Source organism: Crinia signifera, chromosome 8 (assembly GCF_055691185.1).
Source record: "Crinia signifera chromosome 8, ASM5569118v1, whole genome shotgun sequence".
Classification (NCBI taxonomy): Eukaryota; Metazoa; Chordata; class Amphibia; order Anura; family Myobatrachidae; genus Crinia; species Crinia signifera.
The window spans coordinates 114,505,532-114,530,742 of NC_139224.1; the positions used below are offsets into that span (position 1 = coordinate 114,505,532).

The 25,211-nt window shown below is 42.7% G+C and overlaps 1 protein-coding gene across 2 annotated transcripts in view; it reads left to right on the top strand.

Moving 5' to 3' along the window:
* Positions 1-302: 302 nt before the first annotated feature.
* LOC146026401 (calcium-activated chloride channel regulator 1-like) overlaps positions 303-25,211 on the top strand; it is a 105,202-nt gene continuing 80,293 nt past the window's right edge. Inside the window, exons 1-5 of one of the 2 annotated variants that reach the window (XM_083157045.1) lie at positions 303-524; positions 3,581-3,758; positions 7,268-7,374; positions 11,177-11,398; positions 18,900-19,167. In XM_083157045.1, coding sequence (XP_083013171.1) covers positions 318-524; positions 3,581-3,758; positions 7,268-7,374; positions 11,177-11,398; positions 18,900-19,167 — 982 coding nt within the window. In that variant the 5' untranslated portion in view covers positions 303-317. The remainder of the gene's footprint in view (positions 525-3,580; positions 3,759-7,267; positions 7,375-11,176; positions 11,399-18,899; positions 19,168-25,211) is intronic. The other variant, XM_083157046.1, reaches the window with a different exon arrangement.

Consider the following 25,211-nt stretch of genomic DNA (forward strand, 5'->3'; position numbering starts at 1 on the left):
GCCGGCACTTGTTCTGGGGGGGAGAAGAGGGACAATTAATATGCAAAAAATAAGCTGGCGTGAGGACGGGCGGCTGCTGTATGTGGTGACTGCACCATAAATTGGGACCCACTGAAGGAAGAGCGCCCTCCGGCAGCCAGTGCCCTAGGCAGCTGCCTAAAGCTGCCTAGTGGTAGCTCCGGCCCTGAGTATAATGCAAGAATACATAACTGTGCTAAAATATATGGAAACATTTATATAGTCACTTCTTTTATTTTAAATAACTGAAAATATTTCAAACTGTCCTTTTTACTCTGCAGTTTGATCGAATCTCCCGCATGTACCAAGCCTCTGAAGTTTACATTATGCAAATCGTTGAATCCGGATCACGTGTTGGAATTGTCAGTTTTTCCAGTGATGCAACAATTTTGACCCCACTAGTAAAGATTGTTGACACCTTTCAGCGTGAGAAGCTTAAACAGTTTCTTCCAAAGGCAGCTGATGGTGGTACAAACATATGTGCTGGAGTTCGCAAAGGATTTGAGGTATTTATCAATAAAATGTTTTAGCAAACTTTTTAATGCCGTACCATAGTGCCAATGCCTGCAACTGATAACATTTTATAATAGCACTTGCTCAAAAGGACTGTTAAGTAAATAAAATAGAAAGTTTGTAGTGTAGCTCTAAACAGTTACAACAAAAAAAATAAAAACAAAACCTATCAGCAGGACCAAAACCTGCTTAAATGAAAGAGACATTTGTTAAGACCAAGGCACAACACTGATAGGGCACTTATAATTTTATCCTATTCACTGCTTCACATTCATTAAAATGTCACTGTTATTGTGTTACTTAGAACAAGTGAGGGCCAAATAGGCAAGAGAGGAATATAGAATCCCAGATTTTTCTATAATGTCACGTGACAAGCTTGTCACTGGGGCAGAACTGGTTATGTGGTCCTGCCAGTCAATTGGGTTAGCCAATCCCTGTCAGGAGAGGTAACATTGGACTGAGGTATAAATTGCTGGTCCCAGAGGTACATGGCCTCTGGGGAAGTTATTTTTAAGAGTCCCACCCGCTCGCCCAAAACCTGTTTTTTGTTTTTCATATATTGTCATTGCTTTATTGTGTGTGGAGGCACAGCAGGGTGGGGGAACGCTGCATTTTTTGTGGCTTTGAGGATGCATATGATTATTCTGGGGCACCTGCCTTCAAATCATTGGCGAGTTTGTCCTGCTCTGTGCGATGTTACTTGTACGGATAACGATCGGTCTGGTCCATGAGGGTCCATGAGGGTTAGGTGAGCCCCCTGATGATAGGTGTGCCAATTTGGGGAGGACGTTTTAGTCGTCCTCCAAGGCATGGCCTAAGTAAGTAAAGCTAGAACAGGAATGCAGCGTCCCCTGTCCACCTTTACCTCGTTAGGGTGATTACCAATTGGTATAAAAAGCTGTGACCTTTTTAAGCCTATAAGGCCTATAATGGATTAAGCTATGTGTTTTGTTGCTGAGGAGAGGTAATTACTGTAGCAAGTACAATGTGATTATTTACCAAATTATAACAGATGCCATGATCAACATCAGTAGAAAGCCATTGACCAACCAGCAATCACTTTGAGATTCCTTACCCTATGGTAGCCATTTTTCCTATAAAGCTGTATATGTATTATCAATACTTGGATACTCCCAGGTCTTTAACTACAAATTCTAACTTATTAGCGCAGGGTATTGCATAATGACTTATATATTGGCCATAACACTGGTAAGGTGTAGTGTATAGTGGACACATTAGGTGCATCCATGACACTGCTGGACTGAGGATAAAGGGTAGAATAGCACATACTGAGGTTATGTACTAATAGCAGGCAAGAATAGTGTGTACTCAAGGTCAGCGCTGCTGGTACACAAGCAAAGTCAAAGTACAAAACAGGGTCAGGGCAGAAACAAAGGGAGGGTGATCCAATACTAGCCGAGGTTAGGACACAAGGAAATTATATAAATTGGTGTTCCAGTTGATTACCTTGGATTTTATTGAAATTTTATTGAAATCTAATAACAATCCAACGTAACCAACTGGAGCACAGATATTCAATAATTGGGTAATAAATAGAGCTGTGCAGTTCGGATTTATTCAGTTATGTTCGGATCTGAATAAATCTGTAGAACCCTGTACTTACACTAATGTGGAGAAAAGACATGAGTAAATCGGAACCCGCTCATCTCTAGTAATACGGAAATGTAAAAAAGGACGTTATTTATATTATTACTATGAAAGACCAGCCCCCTCCCGCTGCACAGCTGTACTGTAAACTCTCCCTTTCACATCGCAATAATAACCCAGGTCAATCCCAGGTTGGTGCTGTGTCGACCAGAGTCTCTGTTCGATCTGAAAGGGCATTTTCAAATTTCCCAGGTCCAGCAACCAGCCATTCTGACCAGAGTTAAAAGAAGGGTTAATCCCAGGTTGGACCCGGGTTGCTGTGCGTTGTGAGCGAGAAACCAGGGTTCTGTTCGGAGCATCAGCATCACCTCCTAGCTCTTCCCCTCCCATGATGCCCTGCTGCTCCGCCCCTGTCTGATGTTAGTGATCCGGCAAATGCTGGTTCACTGTTCGGAGATGAACTTTGCAAATGCCGGGCTGTTTCTCTGGTGGAGCCGTGTCCAATCCTGGGTGCGACACGGCATTTGCGAAGTGAAAGGGGTATCAGTATCCTAGCAAACAGTAATGTAATTTGATGGACAGGTTGAGCTGAAATAGAGAAAATTGTTGGCTATTGCTGACTGACAGCAGGCTCTGATTTACTCTGATTTCACAGCAGGATCTTATTGGCTATCCCAAATCACATGACAGTTGTTGACAGTTGATAGCCAATAAGATCCTGCTCTGAAATCAGAGTAAATCAGAGTGAGCCTGCACATCTCTAATCAGAACACCCCAAACCATGTATTCTTTGCAGCAAAGCCTAAAAGGGAAAATGTAGCATTTGATAATGTATGTTGACATTTAGACAACTGATGGCACAGAGGTTTCATAAACCACTGAAGGGTTCTGGAGATGCTGTCACTTTAAGTAGCTAGTGTTAGTTTACTGTGAGATCTGATGATGGAGCATTGGCCAATGGGGTGCAAAAGGGGAGGAGTGGGCAGTTAGAAAGTGAAAGGAAGTGATATAACAGCCCTCTTTGTGTGTTTTCCCAGATGTTATGTTTTATGTTCCCCTTATTATGTTTTATGTTTTATATTGGGTGGCGATAAAGAACGGTCGCTTGTTATATGTATTAGTTTTAAGTAGCTAGTGAGTGCGTTCTCCCGACATTGCTATATGTCATTAAACCCTTCGTCCTGGACGGGAGATGGGTTACACCACCTGCACGGGTGAGTTGCCAGTTTAGAGTTGCCAGTTCAAAAGTGGCTGTTTGGTATGTGTGTGTTTGTTACCCTTGACTGTTCTTTAGTGCCGCCACCACAGTCAGATCTATTAGTCAACTTGTCAATCAATGCATTTGACATTACTTTGAAACGCCTGGGTTTAAAGTGTCAAGTTATTTTGAAGTGTTATGCATGAAAGATACCCGATGTTGAGTTTAATATTGTTTGTGCAGGTAAACAAAGCTAGTGATGGAAACACATATGGCACAGAAATTGTATTGTTAACAGATGGTGAGGACAGTGGTATTAGCAGCTGTTTGGATGAAGTAAAGAAGAGTGGGGCGATTATTCACACTCTCGCTCTTGGAAACAGTGCAGATCAAGCACTGGAACAGTTATCAAGCATGACAGGTGGGTTATATGACTGTCTAATTAGGTACACCTTTATCTATGGTGGCAGCTGATGGAACCAATGTAAATGTATTACATAGCAGTGGACACTTTCTAGGTTTATTGCATTAGATCAGAGTCATGAAATTACAATGGCAAGCCACATTTGCCGAATCCTGGGAGAGCGGGTTACCTACCTTATCTGGTCCCCTTCCTAGCTAAACTGAAATAATTTGATAATGTATAAATACATGATATATATAATGCAAATTAATTTAAAATAATGGTGCGGCTGGTAGAGACAATGTTTAACATTTATTAAAATATTGTTTGAAATTGAAAAATGCTCCAGATGGAAACCTCAATAATTGAAAACTGATAAATTCATGTTCATACGCACAATATTATATAGGCAGGCATTTCCAATCTGGAAAGAAATAATATTGAAGGCGCTTGACTCCGAAGATAGTGAATTCGATGGGGGAAAGAATATATAGGACAAATTGTCAGTGAATTCTTGTTCAGAACCGTAACTATGTCAATCCATAAGACAAGTGATAAGGATGCGTACTTTTTACTCACAATCGGAGTGGTATGTATCCTCCTATCTGGGTTTCTTTATGGCAGGACATGTGATTAAAGCGTGTCCTTGCGTGTCCCTGTCACAGTGTCCCTCGTTGTGGGTATCGTGCAGGTTAAATAGAAAAAAGAACCGTAAGTAGATGGTCTGTATTGGAAATCAGCTATATAGAGGATAGCGGGAACCAGTCTTGCGTACCAGACTTACTAAGAAACATGTAGTCACGTGTGTATAAAGGTTTCTTTTTTATGGGATCACCAAGGTCGTGAAGATCTATCAGTAATATGTATGCGTACCGTACTTACGGTGCATAACACGGTGATACTCCTATCTAGGTATCTTTTAACACGATCCCCTCTGTGAGTTCTCAGCAACTGACATTGGTCTCAAACAGTGCATGCAAACAGAGGATGGAGACCGTCTTAATGTAGGATAGTGCTTTTATTGCTAAAAAAGCCAATTTAAACACAAGTGAAAAGAGTAAAAATTTAAAGTACCTGAAAGATGACCTTATAACAATAAGGACATAAAGAATGGTGGGGCTCAGTCACTCTGCTTTCCAACGCGTTTCGACAGTCTCAGCTGTCTTTTTCAAAGCCTTGAAAAAGACAGCTGAGACTGTCGAAACGCGTTGGAAAGCAGAGTGACTGAGCCCCACCATTCTTTATGTCCTTATTGTTATAAGGTCATCTTTCAGGTACTTTAAATTTGTACTCTTTTCACTTGTGTTTAAATTGGCTTTTTTAGCAATAAAAGCACTATCCTACATTAAGACGGTCTCCATCCTCTGTTTGCATGCACTGTTTGAGACCAAAGTCAGTTGCTGAGAACTCACAGAGGGGATCGTGTTAAAAGATACCTAGATAGGAGTATCACCGTGTTATGCCCCGTAAGTACGGTACGCATACATATTACTGATAGATCTTCACGACCTTGGTGATCCCATAAAAAAGAAACCTTTATACACACGTGACTACATGTTTCTTAGTAAGTCTGGTACGCAAGACTGGTTCCCGCTATCCTCTATATAGCTGATTTCCAATACAGACCATCTACTTACGGTTCTTTTTTCTATTTAACCTGCACGATACCCACAACGAGGGACACTGTGACAGGGACACGCAAGGACACGCTTTAATCACATGTCCTGCCATAAAGAAACCCAGATAGGAGGATACATACCACTCCGATTGTGAGTAAAAAGTACGCATCCTTATCACTTGTCTTATGGATTGACATAGTTACGGTTCTGAACAAGAATTCACTGACAATTTGTCCTATATATTCTTTCCCCCATCGAATTCACTATCTTCGGAGTCAAGCGCCTTCAATATTATTTCTTTCCAAATTGACCAAAGGAGAAAACTGCAGTGAATCTCCATCAATATTGTGGCAGCAGGGACTCCGTGACTGCGCCTTGGGACTTTTCTATACCTTTTCTTTCGAGGCATTTCCAATCTGATGAATTTACTCATGTACATTATACTTGCCTACCTGACCCTCTCCACGAGGGAGAAAATGCTCTGTTCCTGGACTTCCCTGGTAATGTATGATTGCCATCACCTGTGGGGAGCGAGGTAATTGATAAGAAAGGTGTTTTACCACATTTGCTGGCAATCATACATTACCAGGGAAGGGCAGGAACAGAGCATTTTCTCCCTGAAGAAGAGGGTCAGGTAGGCACGTATGATGTACATACAGTATACTGCTGAAATTCCAAATATATGCTATAAGTCCATACATGCCTACCTTTAAAAAAGCATTTCAAGGAGACAGACTATGACACCTAGAAGCGCATGTACTGCTACATCAGAGAGGCTTGTTATAAAATGACTATATCCAAATGTAGATGAGCACCAAAGCAGTTAGTGAGATCTACTGTACTTGTTAAAGTAAAGACACTGATACGTGTCAGCGCTTATTCATGTATTGTGTTGTATAATTAGTTCCAAATAAGTGGCAATGAGAAATCTTATTTAACCCCTTGAGTGGTGGGGTTTTGTCCCCAAAATATGTAACAGCTGCATAATTAGGTGAAATCATGGTGATTGCCAAACTCTTCAGGGAGACAGGGAGATTATTACTCTTATGCTGTGTACACACGGGGCCGATTTTGTATATCGCGGGAAATATGGTCGCTAAGCGATTATATTGCCCACGATGGGAGTGTGCACCGACAATATATCGCCGGGTGCGTGCTCCACTTTTTACCCCTGTAGTGATCGCTGGTCGCAGGAACATGCTCCTGCGACCAGCTGATTACCACTGCCGGGCACCCCCGGCATTTTCTTTTTCATCAGCGACCATCTCTGGTCGCTGATGAAAAGGAGAAACTGAGCAATATATTGCTCAGCCATATATTGCTCAGCAATATATGGCTGAGCAATATATCTCCCCCGTGTGTACGGGGCTTTTCAGGGAGTCTTAGGCCACCAGGTACAATATAAGTCCCATTAAGCCATTTCCCAATAGGGATAATTACCAGTCCATAAATAATGTAGATTCTTACAGTCCTTAAGCAGACTGACTTGTAATACTATCACTGTGGATCTGTGACTGGATAGATGCAGGTGGCTGAGGCTGATAAACCTGTACAAATGCATTGTGTTCGGGAATCCAGAGGAAAACACTGCAGCATTGGTGTAAAGATGTAAGTACCAAATAGAAGGCAATTTGCTGCGTACGTGGATTGTCAGCCTCCGCCATCTTACATGTATCCTGCCACATTACATCAACGATTCAATCACAAGCCACAATATCTTCTTACAGTCTCAAACCTAAAGCATTATTTATTGCTTTTCCATATATGTGTGTGTGTGTGTGTGTGTGTGTGTGTGTGTGTGTGTGTGTGTGTGTGTGTGTGTGTGTGTTATACTGTATTAGCATACTGTACATTTTCATCATTTATTTAACCATGATTTTCATTGAACTAATTTCATAATGTGCACAGGTGGCTTACAACTTTATGCATCAGATCAAGTTGATGCAAATGGTTTGATTGACTCCTTCAGTGGGATCAAATCCAGCAGTGGAGATGATATACAACAGTCTATTCAGGTATGTCGTTCCATATAATTAACATTTAGCAATAAAAAAATAAAGCTGTGAATTCACTTAGGGTGAGACCCCATTTTTCACATAAGCATTGGGCCACATGTACTAAGCTGGAAAAGTGATAAAATTGAGAGTGAAAAATCACCAGCCAATCAGCGCTCCTAACTGTTATGTTACAGGTTGGGTTTGAAAAATAACAGGTAGGAGCTGATTGACTGGTGGTTTATCACGCTCCATTTTATTACTTTTTCAGGCTTAGTACATTTCTCCCAGAACGTTCTCTTAGTACTTGGCATCTCCATGACACATGTACAGATATGTCCTCATACATCTTTGCTGCAGTCACACCAAAGAGCTACTCTTGGCAGGCAAGGTCACGTGACAATCTTACTCGTGTTGGTAGAGTGTGACTTGATGGAAATGTTAATCCACACAACAGTGCTTATTCAGAACGTTGGCTTATTTTGCACACAGAATTAACAGCTTGTAAATGATAGAAGAGGTTCTGCAGCAGCAGGAACTTATGCACAGACAGCAAGGAGTTACAGTAGTTACGTGGCAGCTATAACTAAGCTAGAGTCACTGCTAGAGGTTGTAGACTGCACGCCTGTGCAGTCTTACTCTCTCTGGTAAGAGAAGGGAGATACACCAGACTCCACTTTGTCCTGCTCAGACAGGGCGACACAAACAGGAACTCTGTCACCTGACCCCTCCTCCAGCACTGGCTAACACTAGGGGGACACTAGAGCATTCGCACTGATTCTAATGTAAAGTGGAGACAGACCACTGAGTTCTCTATTCCCCAATAAATCACAATGCAATATGACTAGGACACATCAGGAGACTGTGGTGATAAATGTGACATGGGACACTTGCATATCTGTCTGTACACAAAGGGCCTAATTCAGTAACACGCACTAAGCAGCCCCCCCCCCCCCCCCCCCCATTGCAGAATCCCCCTGGTAGCATGTGAGGGGATCTACACAAACACATCTCTTCGCATGAGGCCAAAGGGGAGAGAAATCATTCGATGACCATCAAATAATTACTGTCCCCCTTGGAAAGGAATGTCAGATGTCAGTCTAAACTGGCTTTTATTTCAGTCAGTCCGCCAAAGAGGGGGTGGGCGCTGAAGTCATGTTCCCCTCTAAGCGTCCCCTATCTGCCCCCTCCCTCCCGCACAGGGGGTCTGCACATGCACAAATACCGTACGTGCACAGACCCCTCACCACCGTTTTCTTGTTCATTATAGTTGCACCACATTGCGACGAAAATACATTTTGCGACTTCTCTGAGGGGATGCGATTCTCCTTGAACTGCTCAGCAGGTTCCCAGGTGGCAGGATCACACACACTCTATGCCGTTCTTTTGCATACGATGTATCATATGCAATCCAAGCAAGGGCTGCAGGAACCGATAAATCCTTAGTGCAACACTTGCTATCTCTGACTCCGATCTGATGCACACAGGACCACATATCGGATCAGAATCGGAAGTGAAACACATGATTTGAGACTTTTCACCCGATTTCTCGGTCCGATGCGTCAAAATCTGGTAAAAAAAAAAAGGGCCTAGATCGCATAAGTGTATGGCCAGCTTAAGATACAGAGCTGCACCTGACCTAACGGCTCATTCACGCCAGGCATCTCACGCTGAATGCTGAGGCTAGGTCACACCTGTATAGCCATGCATCCTTATACAGCATGTTATGTATTTATGACCTATGCCTCTGTGTGTAATAAGGTGAAACAATAGCAAATAAACTTGTCACACTGGGCCGGTACACCTGTCAAACTGTAACGCAGGTGTCCTAAGGCGAGCTCAGAGAGGACAGAGACCTCCCGTCAGGGCCGGCGCTATGCGCTTCTGCTACTATCCACGCTGCGCCTGTCAGTGTCAGCCTGTATGACAGCGCAGAGCAGGCAGCCGGTTAGAGTGGCTCCCCCTTTCTGTCACTGACTGCACCATCCCTGCCTACTCTTTCTCTCTATCTTGCGCCTAGTTCCTGACTCCTATGTGAGCAGCAGCCTCTCTCCCTCCACCCACTTCCTACATAGTGTCCTAGGCCCAGCCCCCACCTCCTCCTTCCCTCCCTACGTGTGCCTCCCTACCAGGCAGGCGCTGAAACAAGAAACCTTCTACCGCTGTTTCCCCTCAGCCTGGGTGCACTCAGGTAGGCACCCATGTCACTATTTACTAAACACACACATTTTGTGATGAGCCTTGCCGTTTTAATGGGCAAACTCGCTGTATCCACCTTGCTGAAAACAACCAGCGAGGTGGAAATGGAGGGAGGTAGTTGAACTCTGACGGTGGGCTGTGATGGTGAGCTATCAGCACTGCTCACCATCATAGCTCGCCGTCAGGGCATTGAATATGCCTCCATGGCTATTAATGGTAGTGTAAAATAAAAAAAAGCCATCCCTCTAAAGCCTTCCCTCCATCTTTTTCGAATCCCCTCAAAAATAAATAAATACAGCTACAACACTCACTGGGTAAAGTAAGAATCCATGGTTTCTCCCAGCTCACTGAATGGAATTAGTAACCAGTCTAGAACACTATATATATTTATGATAATAGAATTCAGAGATCTTGGTTACATATATTTGAGCAAATTTATGTGTATACCCCCAAGCTGTTGTCAAGGCTTCTCTGTATATTAGGGGTCTAGGTGCAGGGTGCGGCACCCCCAAAAAAATCAGCATAAGCTAGAAAGCCCAGAGCAGCACACCATTGAAAATACTATAGTGTTAACAGATATTAGTAGATGCCAAAGCTACAGTATATGTTAATAGAATGTAAAGGTGTGACACTAGAGCCACCCAGCTCTACCAGTCCAGGGGCACAGCACCCCACACCACCATTACCCTAAATTGGGTCTACGATTATCCAGCAAGGAGCCACATGATAATGGCTCCTTACTTAAATATATCTAAACTAAGAGCTGCCTACCTTGGAGCAACCCCATAATACTCCATGTGTCATATCAGAACCTGTATCTCCTCCTAATGCTGACTCCTTTCTGCCTCTCACATCATACATATAGATAGTTACAGGTGATCAATATGTTTAGTAATACCATTCAGGTGCATGGAAAGGAGCGGTAATACTGAGTAAGCAAAAATCCATGGTTTCTCCCAGCTCACTGAATGGTAATAGTAACCAGTCTAAGGATAATGGATGTTAGCAGGTGACAGAGCCTCTGGCCATGCCCCCACAGTGGCAAAATGGGGAAGTGGCCTCATGGGAGAGACACGGTTTATAGCACACGCCCCCTTGCCCCCTTGCCACCAGGCCACACCCCAAATTTCGGCTGCACGCCTACAATGCACACAATCGCTGGACATTATTTGAAAGTTGTGAGGTATGTCTAACAGCATAACTTTATGACAGGATGATTGGGTAAGCTAAAATAAATTAAACTCAAAGTGTTGGATCCCCCTGTTTCAATGTAACTATTCTATATTATTCACATACATATAAGGGATATTCTCTAATGTTGCCACTTTCCATCTATTTGCAAGAAAACATATCAGCAAGGAGGAGAGATGTGCAACTCAGACTCACAAATTCTTATTTTTCAGTGTGTGCGCACCCGCGTCACTGGGTGATTTCCATGGGAATGCCCAGCGTTTTCATGGGAACGCCAATGAAATGCTGGGTGTTCCCATAGGCAAATCCTTTTTTGCTGTATATTATCAAGATCTAAGCTTGTTAGTATGATCTTCTTCACTTTTGAAATCCTTTACAGGGGTGGTAAGAATAGTTTTAGATCATGATAAAGTTGTTTTTCTTTCTTGAACAGATTGAGAGTACAGCATCAACAATACAGCAAAATAAATGTCTGACTGGCAAAGTGACCATCGACAATACCGTAGGAAATTACACTTTCTTTTTGGTGACATGGACCAGTACAATTCCAAATATCAAGCTAACAGGTCCAAATGGGAAAGTCTATATAACTGACCAGTTTGTCAGTGATACGATCTCAAAGTCGGCTCGTCTAATGATCCCGGGCACTGCAATGGTATGGCACAAAATTCAAAGTAAAAATATAATGAATTAGCAAAATTCCTTTATCTATCTTCAACAAAACCATATTTCCCAATATTTTATTTTTCATGAGAAGCCCGTAGGCATAAAGAAAGTGAATGTGATGGGGATGGGCGGCTGGACCGGTCATGCAATTAGGCTGCACCCCCTAACAGTAGAACTCTGCGCTTCACACAGGTTTGAATAAGGGGTGGGGGTAAAATGAAGCAGTTACAATAGAATTGTGTCATTAGGCCCCTTGCTACATACTATGGAATCAATTCATTTATCTCCCTGATACTGCCTACTTCCCTAAGAAGTGGGTGTGATGCGGAAGGGTTGACCTCTCTCCCAGAGGACCATCAGAAAAACAGTTGTCTCCTGCATAACCTGGGAGAGTAGGGGAGTATGAACTAAAACCTATAAATATAGTTTAAATCACAGAGGAATCTTTGTCTTGCCTTTATATATTGATTTACAAACTATTTTGAGCTGCAATATAACATGGAAGCTGCTCAAACAATCAAGTAATACTTTTCAGGTGTATGAAAGGGAGGGGTTATTCTAACTACTTAGAGCTGCCATATTGTTTTTTTTCTTCATCCGTATTAAAATTGACATATACCTATAGGTTCTGAGTCGGATGCATCTGTGAACATGGGAACATCTCCTATCTCTGACCCACCTGCACATGCCTCTCAATCTCAAAACAGGGTGTGCACATGCGCCTTACGATGTGTCCAAAGTTGCATGTAGGCTAGCTCATGCAGGACAGAATCCTCCCATCGACCAGAAGGGAGGTCTTGTGCGAACAGAGACAAGGACGAAGTAGGCATTTCTAGGTGGCTATTGGGTGATGTGCAGAATTGCTATTTCTGATGGGAGTGTTTTAGGTGTGGACCATTGCTCAAATTGTGCCAGTATACACTGATATGAAATACCTGCACTTAACTTTTCTTATTTTCCCCTGCAGCCAGGTCCCGGTCACTGTGGCCAACAGTAATTAGGTAGCGTGGCAACAAGGGCCATCTCTTCCCCAACACTTCCACCAGACCAAACAACTGCTGCAGGTGATATGGCCCAGCAGGCTTCCCCTGACACCAGAAGCAGAACTACCATTGATGTAGCAGATGCATTGAACTGGGGCCCTAAGAGCTAAGGGGCTCATAGCTGCCCAGTCAAGCAGCTTGTACCCTTTGTTTTCACACACTGGTTTGTGTAATGTTCATATGCTTGTAATTCCAATCATTATAACACAGAGGCAAGTTCTGTGCTCTTTTTGTTACGTTGTTAGCTCCAAACACACTGCACACTGCACTACACCCACTTCCCAGCATTCACCACGGTCCTAGGGACCATCACTGAAGATGCAGGCTTACACATACAAGTAAGGGAGTGTCTGCAAATATAAAGCATTCTAATGCAATAACATCACATCAGAAGATAAGGGTGCCGGACGGCTCCCCGACAGTCGGGATTCCGACAGTCATTCCTCCGACGTCGGAATCCCGACTGCTCCCTCGTGGGGGTCCAGCGAGCCCGCAAGGGGCTTCATTGCGCTCCCCACGCTGTGCAGTCGGGATTCCGACGTCTGACTAATCACTGTCGGAATCCCGACTGTCGGGCTACTATACCACACCCGAAGATAAGACCTATATCCTTAGTGTAACAATGCTACAATGTAATATTACAAGCATCATCTAACATGTTTCAATGAGTCTCTCAGGTTTGCATATTTCTCTTTTAGGTTATTCATACACAGCCTGTATTTTGACAACCATGTTGGACCTTTCTAGAATCGTGGTTTGTCAAGCTCGTCATACATGTCAGATGAAGAGTATTCTTCAGTCATGTTGTCATCATTATGGTTAGGTTGAGATCTTAAGTCCATCTGATTTCTTCTTATTTACGCCTATCATGGAACAGTTTCTGTGTCACCTGTTGACGTTCCTTACTCAGTATGACCAACTTTGAGTCATGCGTATTAAGCAGTTCATTAGGTATTATAAGATTTGCTCTAATCCTCATTCCCATTATCATTTGGGCAGTAGAAAGTCCATTCTGTAAAGATGCACTGCGGTAGATTAAAATACTTTTTTTTTTAAGTCTTCTTTACCTTCCTGAGCCTTTTTCATGAAACTCTTAACAGTTTTCCCTGAACTTTCCACCTACCCATTGGACCGTGGATAGTGGGGACTTGATGTACAGTAGTATAGACAAATTCCCACTCATCAGCATATCTAAATTTAGCACTGGACCAATGTCAGTGAACACTGACATTGGTCCAGTGCTAAATCCAAGAACTGATTGCAATAATAACAATGGATTAACTTAATATTGTGGCTATTACAGAGTCATGGTGCAATGAAAATCATGACTGGGGCATAGCTATACCAGTATATACAGTACTTTATTTAGGAAGGACAGAATGGGAAGAATAGGAGAAAGGGTTGTAATATATGTGAAAAAAAGCATAAAGAATAATATCTTAATACAAAGTATTGAAGAAAAAACTGAAGCCCTTTGGATGACCACAGAAACAGGGGAGAAGGCGATTCTTCTTATAGGGGTGATCTACAGACCACCAGGTCATAAAGAGGAACTTGACAAGAGCCTATTGCAGGACATTGGTAAAATGGCATTAAAAGCAGAGGTAATTATCATGGGAGACTTTGATCTACCTGATGTAAACCGGAAGGAGTCTGTTGCAAGTTCCACCAGAAGTAGGGACATTCTGAATTCCTTTCAAGGAGCATCTCTCCAGCAATTTTTGAGGAAGCTCCCTCATAATATTAAACTTAATACTTACAAATGGTGACAGAATAACTGACATAAATGTGGGTGAAAACCTGGGATCCAGTGACCATCAAGCAGTATGGTTCATAATAAAGACAGAAACCAACTCATCGCAAACAAAAACAAAGGTGCTTTGCAATTTACCGAGCAGATCAGAATCAAGCATTATATACGTAAGATATAATTCCCATGTAGCTGTTATCTGTGCTATGTCTTGGTTCTTTCGTGGCCAATACATAACTTCACATGTTCTCTGCTTACATATTTCTTCTCTTAAGTGGTCTTCATGTATCTTGCACAGCATAGTTTTTCTTAGTCATGCAGGTGTGACAAACCTATTGCCATTGTAAATAATACCATCAACAACTGTAAGATCACTGCAGTACATCCAATAATCATGAATAAGCAAAGGGCATGCATTTTTTTTCTGCTGGCCATCCTTTCAGAATGACGTCTTTTAACACTTTCATTGTGTCATCTGTCTCAGTTTCATTTATAATTTGTTCTTGTCTTGCAAGAGACACTGGCAGAGAAGCTATGATCAAATTAACATATGCTTCTATGTTTTTATCCATCAGACTTCTGGAACCTTCACTTTTGTCCACAGCACAAGAAAGTGTGTCACCAATGTACTTACCAGGACAGTACAGGAATTCCTATAGTCTGATAAGCATTCTTTGATTTCTCATGGGATAGTCATGTATCAATTTAGTCATTATAGCTACCAATGGTTTGTGGTCAGTCCAGGGGTGTAACTAGATATTTGTGGGCCCCATAGCAAAAGTTTGTAAGGGCCCCCTATTTAGCAACTGATGCGATAAATGTATGTAAAACATATTACTTAGACAGTAAAGATGGGCCCCCTTCAGCTCTGTGCCCCATAGCAGCTGCACCCCATGAACCTATGGTAGTTGGGTCAATCTCCACTGTAAATGCTTGACTATACACAAATTGATGAAATTATTCACATGCATATGTGATCGCTAGAAGTTCTTTTTGTGTCTGAGCGTACCTCAGTTTCAGCACTTGTCAGTGCTCTTGATGCATAGATTACTGGTTGCCATGTATCTTCATGCTCTTGTAATACTGAGCCGAGGCCAAATTGTGAATTATTATTTTTGTAGGATCAAAGAATCTTAGCACTGGTTGCTCTGTAATGATCTGTTTCATGTTTTGCCAACTGTCTTCTTGTTCATGTGGGGTGTGTATAGTGCCTATAGCATAAGATGCTAGGTATTATTAGAGGCGCAACTGTGTCCAGTATATTCATTCAATCAATACAAATCTTTATACAATGTATATACATTTATTAAAAGATATTTCATAAAATGACATTATTTGAAGTGCGCTTCATATTAATACATTTAATTTAGACAAAGACAAAACAAACAACATATAACATGTACTGTGGCATAGGCTAATAATGAGAGGCTGAATTAGGCTCGAATCAATAGGAAAACATTTATGAGGCTTTTTCAGAACAATTTAAGGCAGTATCCTTTATATAGTTACCAGTCCCGCATCAGTGTTATATCTCCGGTGGCCGTGTATTATTATGGTGCCCTGGGTTTATGTATATCCTCTTGTTACCAGAGATGCGCTCTGGACGATTTGGATGTGGAGGTCTGTGACCACAAGTAATCCCCAGTCACGGCCAAGGGCTGTAAATCAGCAGCAATGATTATGTGCGGATTACTGGACCATGCAGCTCAAAACGCGTTTCTCCGCCTGTAATAAGGAAGGAGCGGCTTCCTCAGTTGAGCTGAATCAATATCTGCCTCTGTTTTTTTTACACTCCCTGTTCGCAGGGTTTGGGCATGCCGCTTTTGTCTCTCTTCTTTATAACGTATGGCGGCCATCTTTAATTATGCGTTCCAAGCCTCGTTTTGAAGAGTCACGTGACGCGGCCTCCCTGCAGTCATCTTAGATATATAATCAAAGTCTGTTTTACGGGTGTTTTCCCGCGGCCATCTTTATTGTGCTTTCCAAGCCTCTTTTTCAGGTTTATATGTAATATAGTTAGGTTTTCCATGGCCATCTTTAATATGCGTTCCAAGTCACTTTTTACTGACTCTCAGCACTAAAGCCATAATAAATCCTATAGAGCCAAGCCTCTTTTTTGTACTTACAACACTTTATTAGTCCGAGCCTAAATTTGAATATAATTATCCATTTTTGTATTTAGGTTTTTATGATTTAACAATGAATTATGTAGTGTTTATGTAAATTAATACGTTAAGATACATATGTGGCAATGGTGGGTTTTTGGCTCAAATTTTAGGTGGAAAATAGTGGGGACAAATCCCTATAAATAAAGTGGCTAATTATAAAGGAAATATACTTTTCTAAGTAAGTAATTATTTCAAGGATTCTTCTGACGTCATCTTGGTTGTTAGGACATTTCATGTTTTCTATTGCTGATATATTCCTTGGGTCACACCTTGATCTGAGACCAATAAAGATAAGTGTATTCATGCCAAAATCACATTTGTCCTTGTTTACCTTTAGATTCAATTTCTTGACGCATGTCCTAGCGCCGCCACTGCCCGCCCCTGTCCTGCCCCTCCCATGCGAGCGACACACCGACTGTGCAGATTGGTGAAGACACCCGCTCAGAAGCCCAGCACATGCGCATATGAGAATATACGCATACGAAGTACGTCACCATCAGACATCCATGCAAACACGTGGGGGACCAAAAGAATTAGAATCAGGGCCAATATCCCATATGATAGTCAAATAAATCTGTATCGACCCTCTGGTGTATTAAATGTACAAAGCATTGAGCTGGCCTCATCTAGCTTCATTTGCTAGAATCCGGAAGATGCGTCTAATTTACTTTAACCATTTTGCTTCCGCAAATTGCTACATGATTTCATCTTTGGTTTCTAGTTTGAAATGTTCTCGTTTAATAGATTTGTTTCAATCTCTTGTATCTAGACATATTCTGAGTTGTCTATTTTTCTTTTCAATGCTGACTAAGGAGCTCACCCATTCAGTAGGTTCATCAACTTTCTGTTTCACCCCCAAGGCTTCCATTCTATTTAACTCTTGTCATAGTTTTTCTCTCAGCGCAAACTGCACTTTTCTACAGAGGTGTATCACTGGAGATACTTGGTGTCTATATTTATCTTATGCTCTCCAGGCAAACAACCTAGACCTTGAAGCCCATCTCTGTATTCTGTAAACAATGATTTGCAATCATCTTCTACTTGTGATGTCACTCTAAAAACTTTATTAAAGCCAACTTTCTCACAGGAATTTAGAGGTTGATTTATTAAGCTCAGTGAAGTGATAAAGTGTCTGGTTTTTATCACCGGCCAATCAGCTTTTTCAAACCAAGCCTGTAACTTTACAGTTAGGAGCTGATTGGCCGGTGATAAAAACCAGACACTTTATCACTTCACCGAGCTTAATAAATCTGCCCATTAATCCTAGAATCGATTGCACATCTTTATCCACTATCAGTAGAGATGTTTAAACTGTTGTCCTTTAAAATCTGGTTCTGCAACTCCCTGTTTATATATTGTAAACCTGAGCACTCTACTAGCGGTAAGCCACCTGCTGTGCTATGTATGGAGCAAAACTTGCGGTCTCAGGGGGAATCGATAAAATCGGATGTGAGACAAAAGGCACACAACAAACTGTTTTAAACTGTTTATCAGAAACCTACAGTACTTGATCCTTCGACATTGGCCAAGAGGTGCTTGTTCGTGACTACAGGGGGGACAAATGGCAACCGGGCATAATTTCTTCCAAATCTGGGCCACTTGTTGAAGTTGAAGGGAAATTGTGGCATTGCCACATTTATCAAATAATTTTGGCCAGAAGGCAAACAAACATCTGGACATAGCCAAGCTGGTGATGTAGTGGTTTATGTATACCCCTCTGGGTCTGCTACAGAGGCTGTTCCTCACATTGTGGAGACTGTACACTCCTCTGGGTCGACTGCAGAGACTGTTCCCAAGGTTGTTATGGAGTCACCTGAACATGGGAATCCCTTAATGACAACAACTGATCCTGAACCTTCTGGTGTGATTTTGGTAGAGCAAACTGTCACTAGGGAATTTAAATATAATTACCCAGACAGAGTTCGTAAGCCACCACAAAGGCTTGATTTGTAGATGTTTGGGGTGGCATATACCTGGTATAGTGCTACCTCTTTCCTATGTCTGCATTTATCTAAGTTGGAAGGAGTGTGGTGTATATAGTTCCCATTGCTGTTTAAGGTCTATTCCCTGCAGTTATTGAGTTACCAAGCATGCTGAACTTCCTGTGTCCTCTTTCATGAAAGTTTCATGTAAATATAAGTCACAGACTTAACATCTATAATAGTAAAATAAAAGATGATCCTATGGGGTAGATTTATTTAGCTCAGTGAAGTGATAAAGTGTCCGATTTTTTATCACTGGTCATTCAGCTCCTACCTATCATTTTTCAAACCAAGCCTGTAACTTCACAGGTAGGAGCTGATTGGCCGGTGATAAAAAAAAAACAGACACTTTATCACTTCACCGAGCTTAATAAATCTACCTCTAAGCTTTAACTGCAACTTTAAAAAAATGTTAAAGAAAAGGTTCGGTAACAGCAGTTTTTGTTTCTCTTCAGCATAAAACAATACAATATTTTGTTATTTTTTTAAAATCTTATAGTTACAATTCTATCACCACAATAACCACAATGTGTGCATTTCTTTACAGAGAGGTGCTTGGGAATACAGTTTATGTAATGCGCAACCAGACCAAGTTCTTGGTATCACAGTGAATTCCAGAGCAGCTAATCCAGGCGTGTCGCCGATTGCAGCTGAGGCGTATATGAACAGTGACACAAGCCGATACCCCAGTCCACTGATTGTGTACACAACAGTAACCCAGGGCTTTGCCCCAGTTATTGGAGTGAAGGTCACTGCTTTTATTGAAGCACAGAATGGAAAGATGATAACACTGTCGCTTTTAGACAATGGTGCAGGTAAGGATTTTGGTGCTAAAAGCCTTGGAAAGACAAAGTGGAGTAGTTGGCCAAAGCAAATAATCATCTTCTGTAATTTCAAAGACTATAGTGGCCTACACAAGGGGAGATGAGCGTTCTGAGTGATGCTAGATGGCTCAGCTCACAGCGCTGCACAACACTGGCCCTGACCCCGGTGATCAAATTGATCTATCCGTGCTGGATTTAAATGACAGGGGCGTTAGTGACAGGGGGCTGCGCATCGCAATCGTTATTTCCCTACACACGGAGCAATGTTGGGGCATTTTCTAAGCGATCTCCCTAGATCGCTTAGAAAATGGCTGGGGATTACTACGTGTGTAGGCCTCCTATGGGGGGAGATTGATCAAATCTTGGAAACAGAAAAATTGGAGAGATAGCATGCCAACAGATTAGTTCTCTCTCTGAACTTTGACACCTCACATTGATGTTGCAGAAAGTATCAGCAAGTTGACCAGATATGACATACAATTTCTGTATGTGTGGCCATTATTAAAGAATTCACAGCCAAATTCATATTTTTAGATAAAATCCTATTAGAAGGAATCCAGCTAGCCAGGTACAACATTACTGTGTTTATATACTTATTAGGTAACATGGGTTTTCATAATCAAAAGTTTGTGCAATGTACCTATCAGAGGCGTAACTAGGTCTTTGTGGGCCCCATAGCAAAATTTCTAATGCCCCCCCCCCCACCGGTCTTTACCGGTGTCAGTTATTACCATCATCCCTTTGTGGCATTGTGAAAGCGTCCTGCAGGTGCGTCCACACAGGTCCAGGCACGCAGCAGGCAATAGGCAATAGGCAGCCAGTGTCCCCGTTCTGGAAGCAAGTCTCTTCCTAACAGCAGAGCATGCAGCAGCAGCCCAGCGTGCACAGACTCGCGAGATGACGTCATCTCGCGAGTCTCTCTCCCTCACAAGCAGCCGTGCCCAGAGCTATTACCAGCAGAAGCAGCTACTGCTGCTGCAGACCTGTGAGATGATGATGCTACATCTCGCGGGTCAAAAGTCACGTCGGCCGTGTCCCCCCTGCCTGGCTTCTCCCTCGGCCAGCCCAGCACACCCCTGGCCGCTTGTCATCTCGCGAGTCTCTCTCTCCCTCACAAGCAGGACAAGCGGCCGGGCCCAGGGCTATTACCAGCAGCAGCAGCAGCAGCTGCTGCTGTGGCAGACCCGCGAGATGATGACGCTACATCTCGCGGGTCAAAGCCTGGCTTCTCCTTCGGACAGCAAGCACACTGCACAACAGGGCTCTAATAGCGGACAGGCGGCTCTGGCACTGCTAATATATTGGCGGTCATGGATGGTGCAGGGGAGTGCTTGCTTGTTGTCTATGGGGCCCGGGCCCCCCCAGCCGCCGGGCCCCGTAGCAGCTGCATCCCCTGCACCCACGGTAGTTCCGCCACTGGTACCTATTGAGATAATGTGGATGGAGATAAAGTACGAGCCACAGGCTGTGGGACAAATTTAATACCAGCATCATATTTTGCGATACTAACAGATATACATGTGGTATTCAGCATTACTTAATTCTCTGAAGGTCCAGCAATGTCTTCTCCCCTAAGCAGCATCTTTCGTTCTAATGCTGGCAGCCTAACGCTGCCAGTGACTGGTTTCTGAGTAATTTACATGTGCAACAGCCAGTCTGTGCATGTTGCTTTCATCCATTGGGGACAGTATCCGGAAGACTTCACTTGGAAATCTTCCAAGATGGAAAGGCGGCGCCTTGGCTGACATCTAAAAATGGTGAGAGCTGTACAAGGGCAAACAGCGCTAAACTCAGTTTTCTAGTTTGATGAATAGTGAAAGTAGAACATAATCCCTTTAGTGAGTTCTAAATGGGTTATGTATCATTGATAAATGGAGCACTGTGCTTGAAAGATTAGGAGTTGGTTGGCTGGTACTTTTTTTCTCTCCACTTTATTACTCTCTAAGGCTTCCCATATAGACCCCTTATTCTCTATTTATTAGTATTCTTTGTTTATATTGGCAGTATATTATGCAGCATTTTACATAGGGAGACATTTACTAAGATGAGAGTTGTATTTCACATGGGATGTTGCTATGGGACCAATCAGGTACTGTCTATTATCTTCTAGAATGTGCTAAATAAATAAGAAGTGAAATAGAACTCCCATCTTAGTAAATTTCCCCCATAGTGTATATTCTTTCACTTCTGTCTTAGAACTAATAGTTTAATCTACTTTCCCTAACCAAGACAACTGCACACGAAAGGTGCCCATACACGTACCAATTACCCGGTACTTTTTGTGCTAAAATAGCATTGTTGTGCATATGTTGTGCATGGGATGTGATGCTATTTTAGCACAAAAAGTACCGGGTAATTGGTACGTGTATGGGCACCTTTACTCTTAAGGTACACACGGTTCGATACCGATTCGATATCGACCGCTGCCGGGACAAGGCTGGTTGCCAGAATCCAACAGGAGGGAGGGAGTACGGCGAGAGGATGGCATGCTGGGGGAGGGAGGGTGGATGCTGCATAGAGCAGCATGTAACTGCATTCGATCTTCCAGGCAAGTCTATTTCTGCTTCAGATCCAGGTGCCGCAGGGCATTGGGAACAAATCTAGATTGAAGTCAGTTAACACTGTTTGATATAGATTCGATTTCAATTCGATTTAGCTTCTAGAAGCAAAATGAAATTGAAAACGTGTCCGAATCTAATTGTGTGTGAACCATTAGATAGACATCCTATCCAATCCGATATCTATCCAATTTTCCTTAGAATCCAGAACACCCCTGATCATGGCCACACACAGAATGATTAAGAGAAGGATCAGAGGGTTTACTCAATGGTTCGGTGTGGCCATGATCAGGGGTGTTTGGGCTCTCTCAGCCAATCAGCGGAGACCCTATTCATTTGAATCTGAGTTTTGAAATCTGCTGCCCACCTCGCTCTCCATTTGCCAGAAAAAAAATAATTATTACAATTTGAGAGTCCTGTTAAGAACCGTCTATGGGGGGATAGGTACTTTCAATGTAATATGTTTAAGAATATTTCATGATATCTTGAGGAAGAATACATGGTACTTGTGTACTAGCACGGCGCCCATGATATTTGGTCGCACACCATTTCATCGCATCGCATGCCATACACCCGATGCACCCGATGCGATGCAATAAAAAATTGTATAAGCCCTCTATACGATGTTTAATTGTATAAGCACCCAATGTTAAATGCACCCCCACGCCACCCCCAGTATGAACGTGAACCCGAAGCGTGGCGAGCGCAGCGAGCCCGCGAAGGGCGGCGGTACGCATCCTCCAACCTTTTCATACCCCCACTATCCACGTCGGCGTGGAGTTGATTTTTATTGTGTGATGAGCGCAGCGAGCCACCGAGCCCGAAGCGTGGCGAGCGGACGCGTATTACTTTACATGTATTCCGCATCCCCTCGCGGGGCTCACTGCGCTCGCCACGCCTCGGGCTCGGTGGCGAGCGCATATAAAATCAACTCCACGCCGATGTGGATAGTGGGGGTATGAAAAGGTCGCCACGATTCGGGTTCACGTTCATAGTGGGGGTGGCCTGGGGGTGCATTTAACATTGTAAGCCCCCATTAGGGTGCTTATACAATTTAAAATCGCATTGCATCGCATTGTGTGGCATTGTATGCCATATACAATGCTATACAATTTTAACATTGTATGACATCGGGGGACATCTCGTCGCATCGCATACCATTGCATGCCTTATGGTCTGCGATGCGATAGGCGCTGTGATAGTACACAAGTACCGAATACATTTTACATGCTTTAACGTGTGATTTTAAAAGATCATTAATCTCCAGAGATGAAAAATTAATTTTCCAGTTTGCCATATCTGTAGGGTGTAAAGAATAATCCAAAGGTACTTGAAAAAATGTATAGGCAATGGAGATGGCTTTAAAGACTAAAGGTTCTTTCTAGAGTAATTTATCAACAGGATGAGCCAGTCATTATGAGAAAAGTGTCTTATGAGAGATCTAATATAGGGCCGGGCCAATAAAAAGGCGGTCAGGTAAGATCCCACAATTGGATACCTCTCTGCTGCCTCCTGGAATGTAAGCGGACTCTGATTCTGATGGTCAACCAGTTTACCCCCGCCCACCAAATATAAAATGGATAATATGCTCGGCCCTCCTGAAAGTCAGGATTATTGATTACTGGGAGAAATAAGGACCATGTCTCATCCTGGCCCATAGCTTTTTGACAGACCACAACATATGGGTTTTCTTTAATAGAAGTTTGTGCAATGTACCTACAGTATTGAGATAATGTGGATGGAGATAAAGTACCAGCCACAGGCTGTGGGACAAATTTAATACCAGCATTATACTTTCATCCATTGGGGACAGTATCCGGAAGACTTCACTTGGAAGTCTTCCAAGATGGAAAGGTGGCGCCTTGGCTGACATCTAAAAATGGTGAGAGCTGTACAAGGGCAAACAGCGCTAAACTCAGTTTTCTAGTTTGATGAATAGTGAAAGTAGAACATAATCCCTTTAGTGAGTTCTAAATGGGTTATGTATCATTGATAAATGGAGCACTGTGCTTGAAAGATTAGGAGTTGGTTGGCTGGTACTTTTTTTCTCTCCACTTTATTACTCTCTAAGGCTTCCCATATAGACCCCTTATTCTCTATTTATTAGTATTCTTTGTTTATATTGGCAGTATATTATGCAGCATTTTACATAGGGAGAAATTTACTAAGATGAGAGTTGTATTTCACATGGGATGTTGCTATGGGACCAATCAGGTACTGTCTATTATCTTCTAGAATGTGCTAAATAAATAAGAAGTGAAATAGAACTCCCATCTTAGTAAATTTCCCCCATAGTGTATATTCTTTCACTTCTGTCTTAGAACTAATAGTTTAATCTACTTTCCCTAACCAAGACAACTGCACACGAAAGGTGCCCATACACGTACCAATTACCCGGTACTTTTTGTGCTAAAATAGCATTGTTGTGCATATGTTGTGCATGGGATGTGATGCTATTTTAGCACAAAAAGTACCGGGTAATTGGTACGTGTATGGGCACCTTTACTCTTAAGGTACACACGGTTCGATACCGATTCGATATCGACCGCTGCCGTGACAAGGCTGGTTGCCAGAATCCAACAGGAGGGAGGGAGTACGGCGAGAGGATGGCATGCTGGGGGAGGGAGGGTGGATGCTGCATAGAGCAGCATGTAACTGCATTCGATCTTCCAGGCAAGTCTATTTCTGCTTCAGATCCAGGTGCCGCAGGGCATTGCGAACAAATCTAGATTGAAGTCAGTTAACACTGTTTGATATAGATTCGATTTCAATTCGATTTAGCTTCTAGAAGCAAAATGAAATTGAAAACGTGTCCGAATCTAATTGTGTGTGAACCATTAGATAGACATCCTATCCAATCCGATATCTATCCAATTTTCCTTAGAATCCAGAACACCCCTGATCATGGCCACACACAGAATGATTAAGAGAAGGATCAGAGGGTTTACTCAATGGTTCGGTGTGGCCATGATCAGGGGTGTTTGGGCTCTCTCAGCCAATCAGCGGAGACCCTATTCATTTGAATCTGAGTTTTGAAATCTGCTGCCCACCTCGCTCTCCATTTGCCAGAAAAAAAATAATTATTACAATTTGAGAGTCCTGTTAAGAACCGTCTATGGGGGGATAGGTACTTTCAATGTAATATGTTTAAGAATATTTCATGATATCTTGAGGAAGAATACATGGTACTTGTGTACTAGCACGGCGCCCATGATATTTGGTCGCACACCATTTCATCGCATCGCATGCCATACACCCGATGCACCCGATGCGATGCAATAAAAAATTGTATAAGCCCTCTATACGATGTTTAATTGTATAAGCACCCAATGTTAAATGCACCCCCACGCCACCCCCAGTATGAACGTGAACCCGAAGCGTGGCGAGCGCAGCGAGCCCGCGAAGGGGGGCGGTACGCATCCTCCAACCTTTTCATACCCCCACTATCCACGTCGGCGTGGAGTTGATTTTTATTGT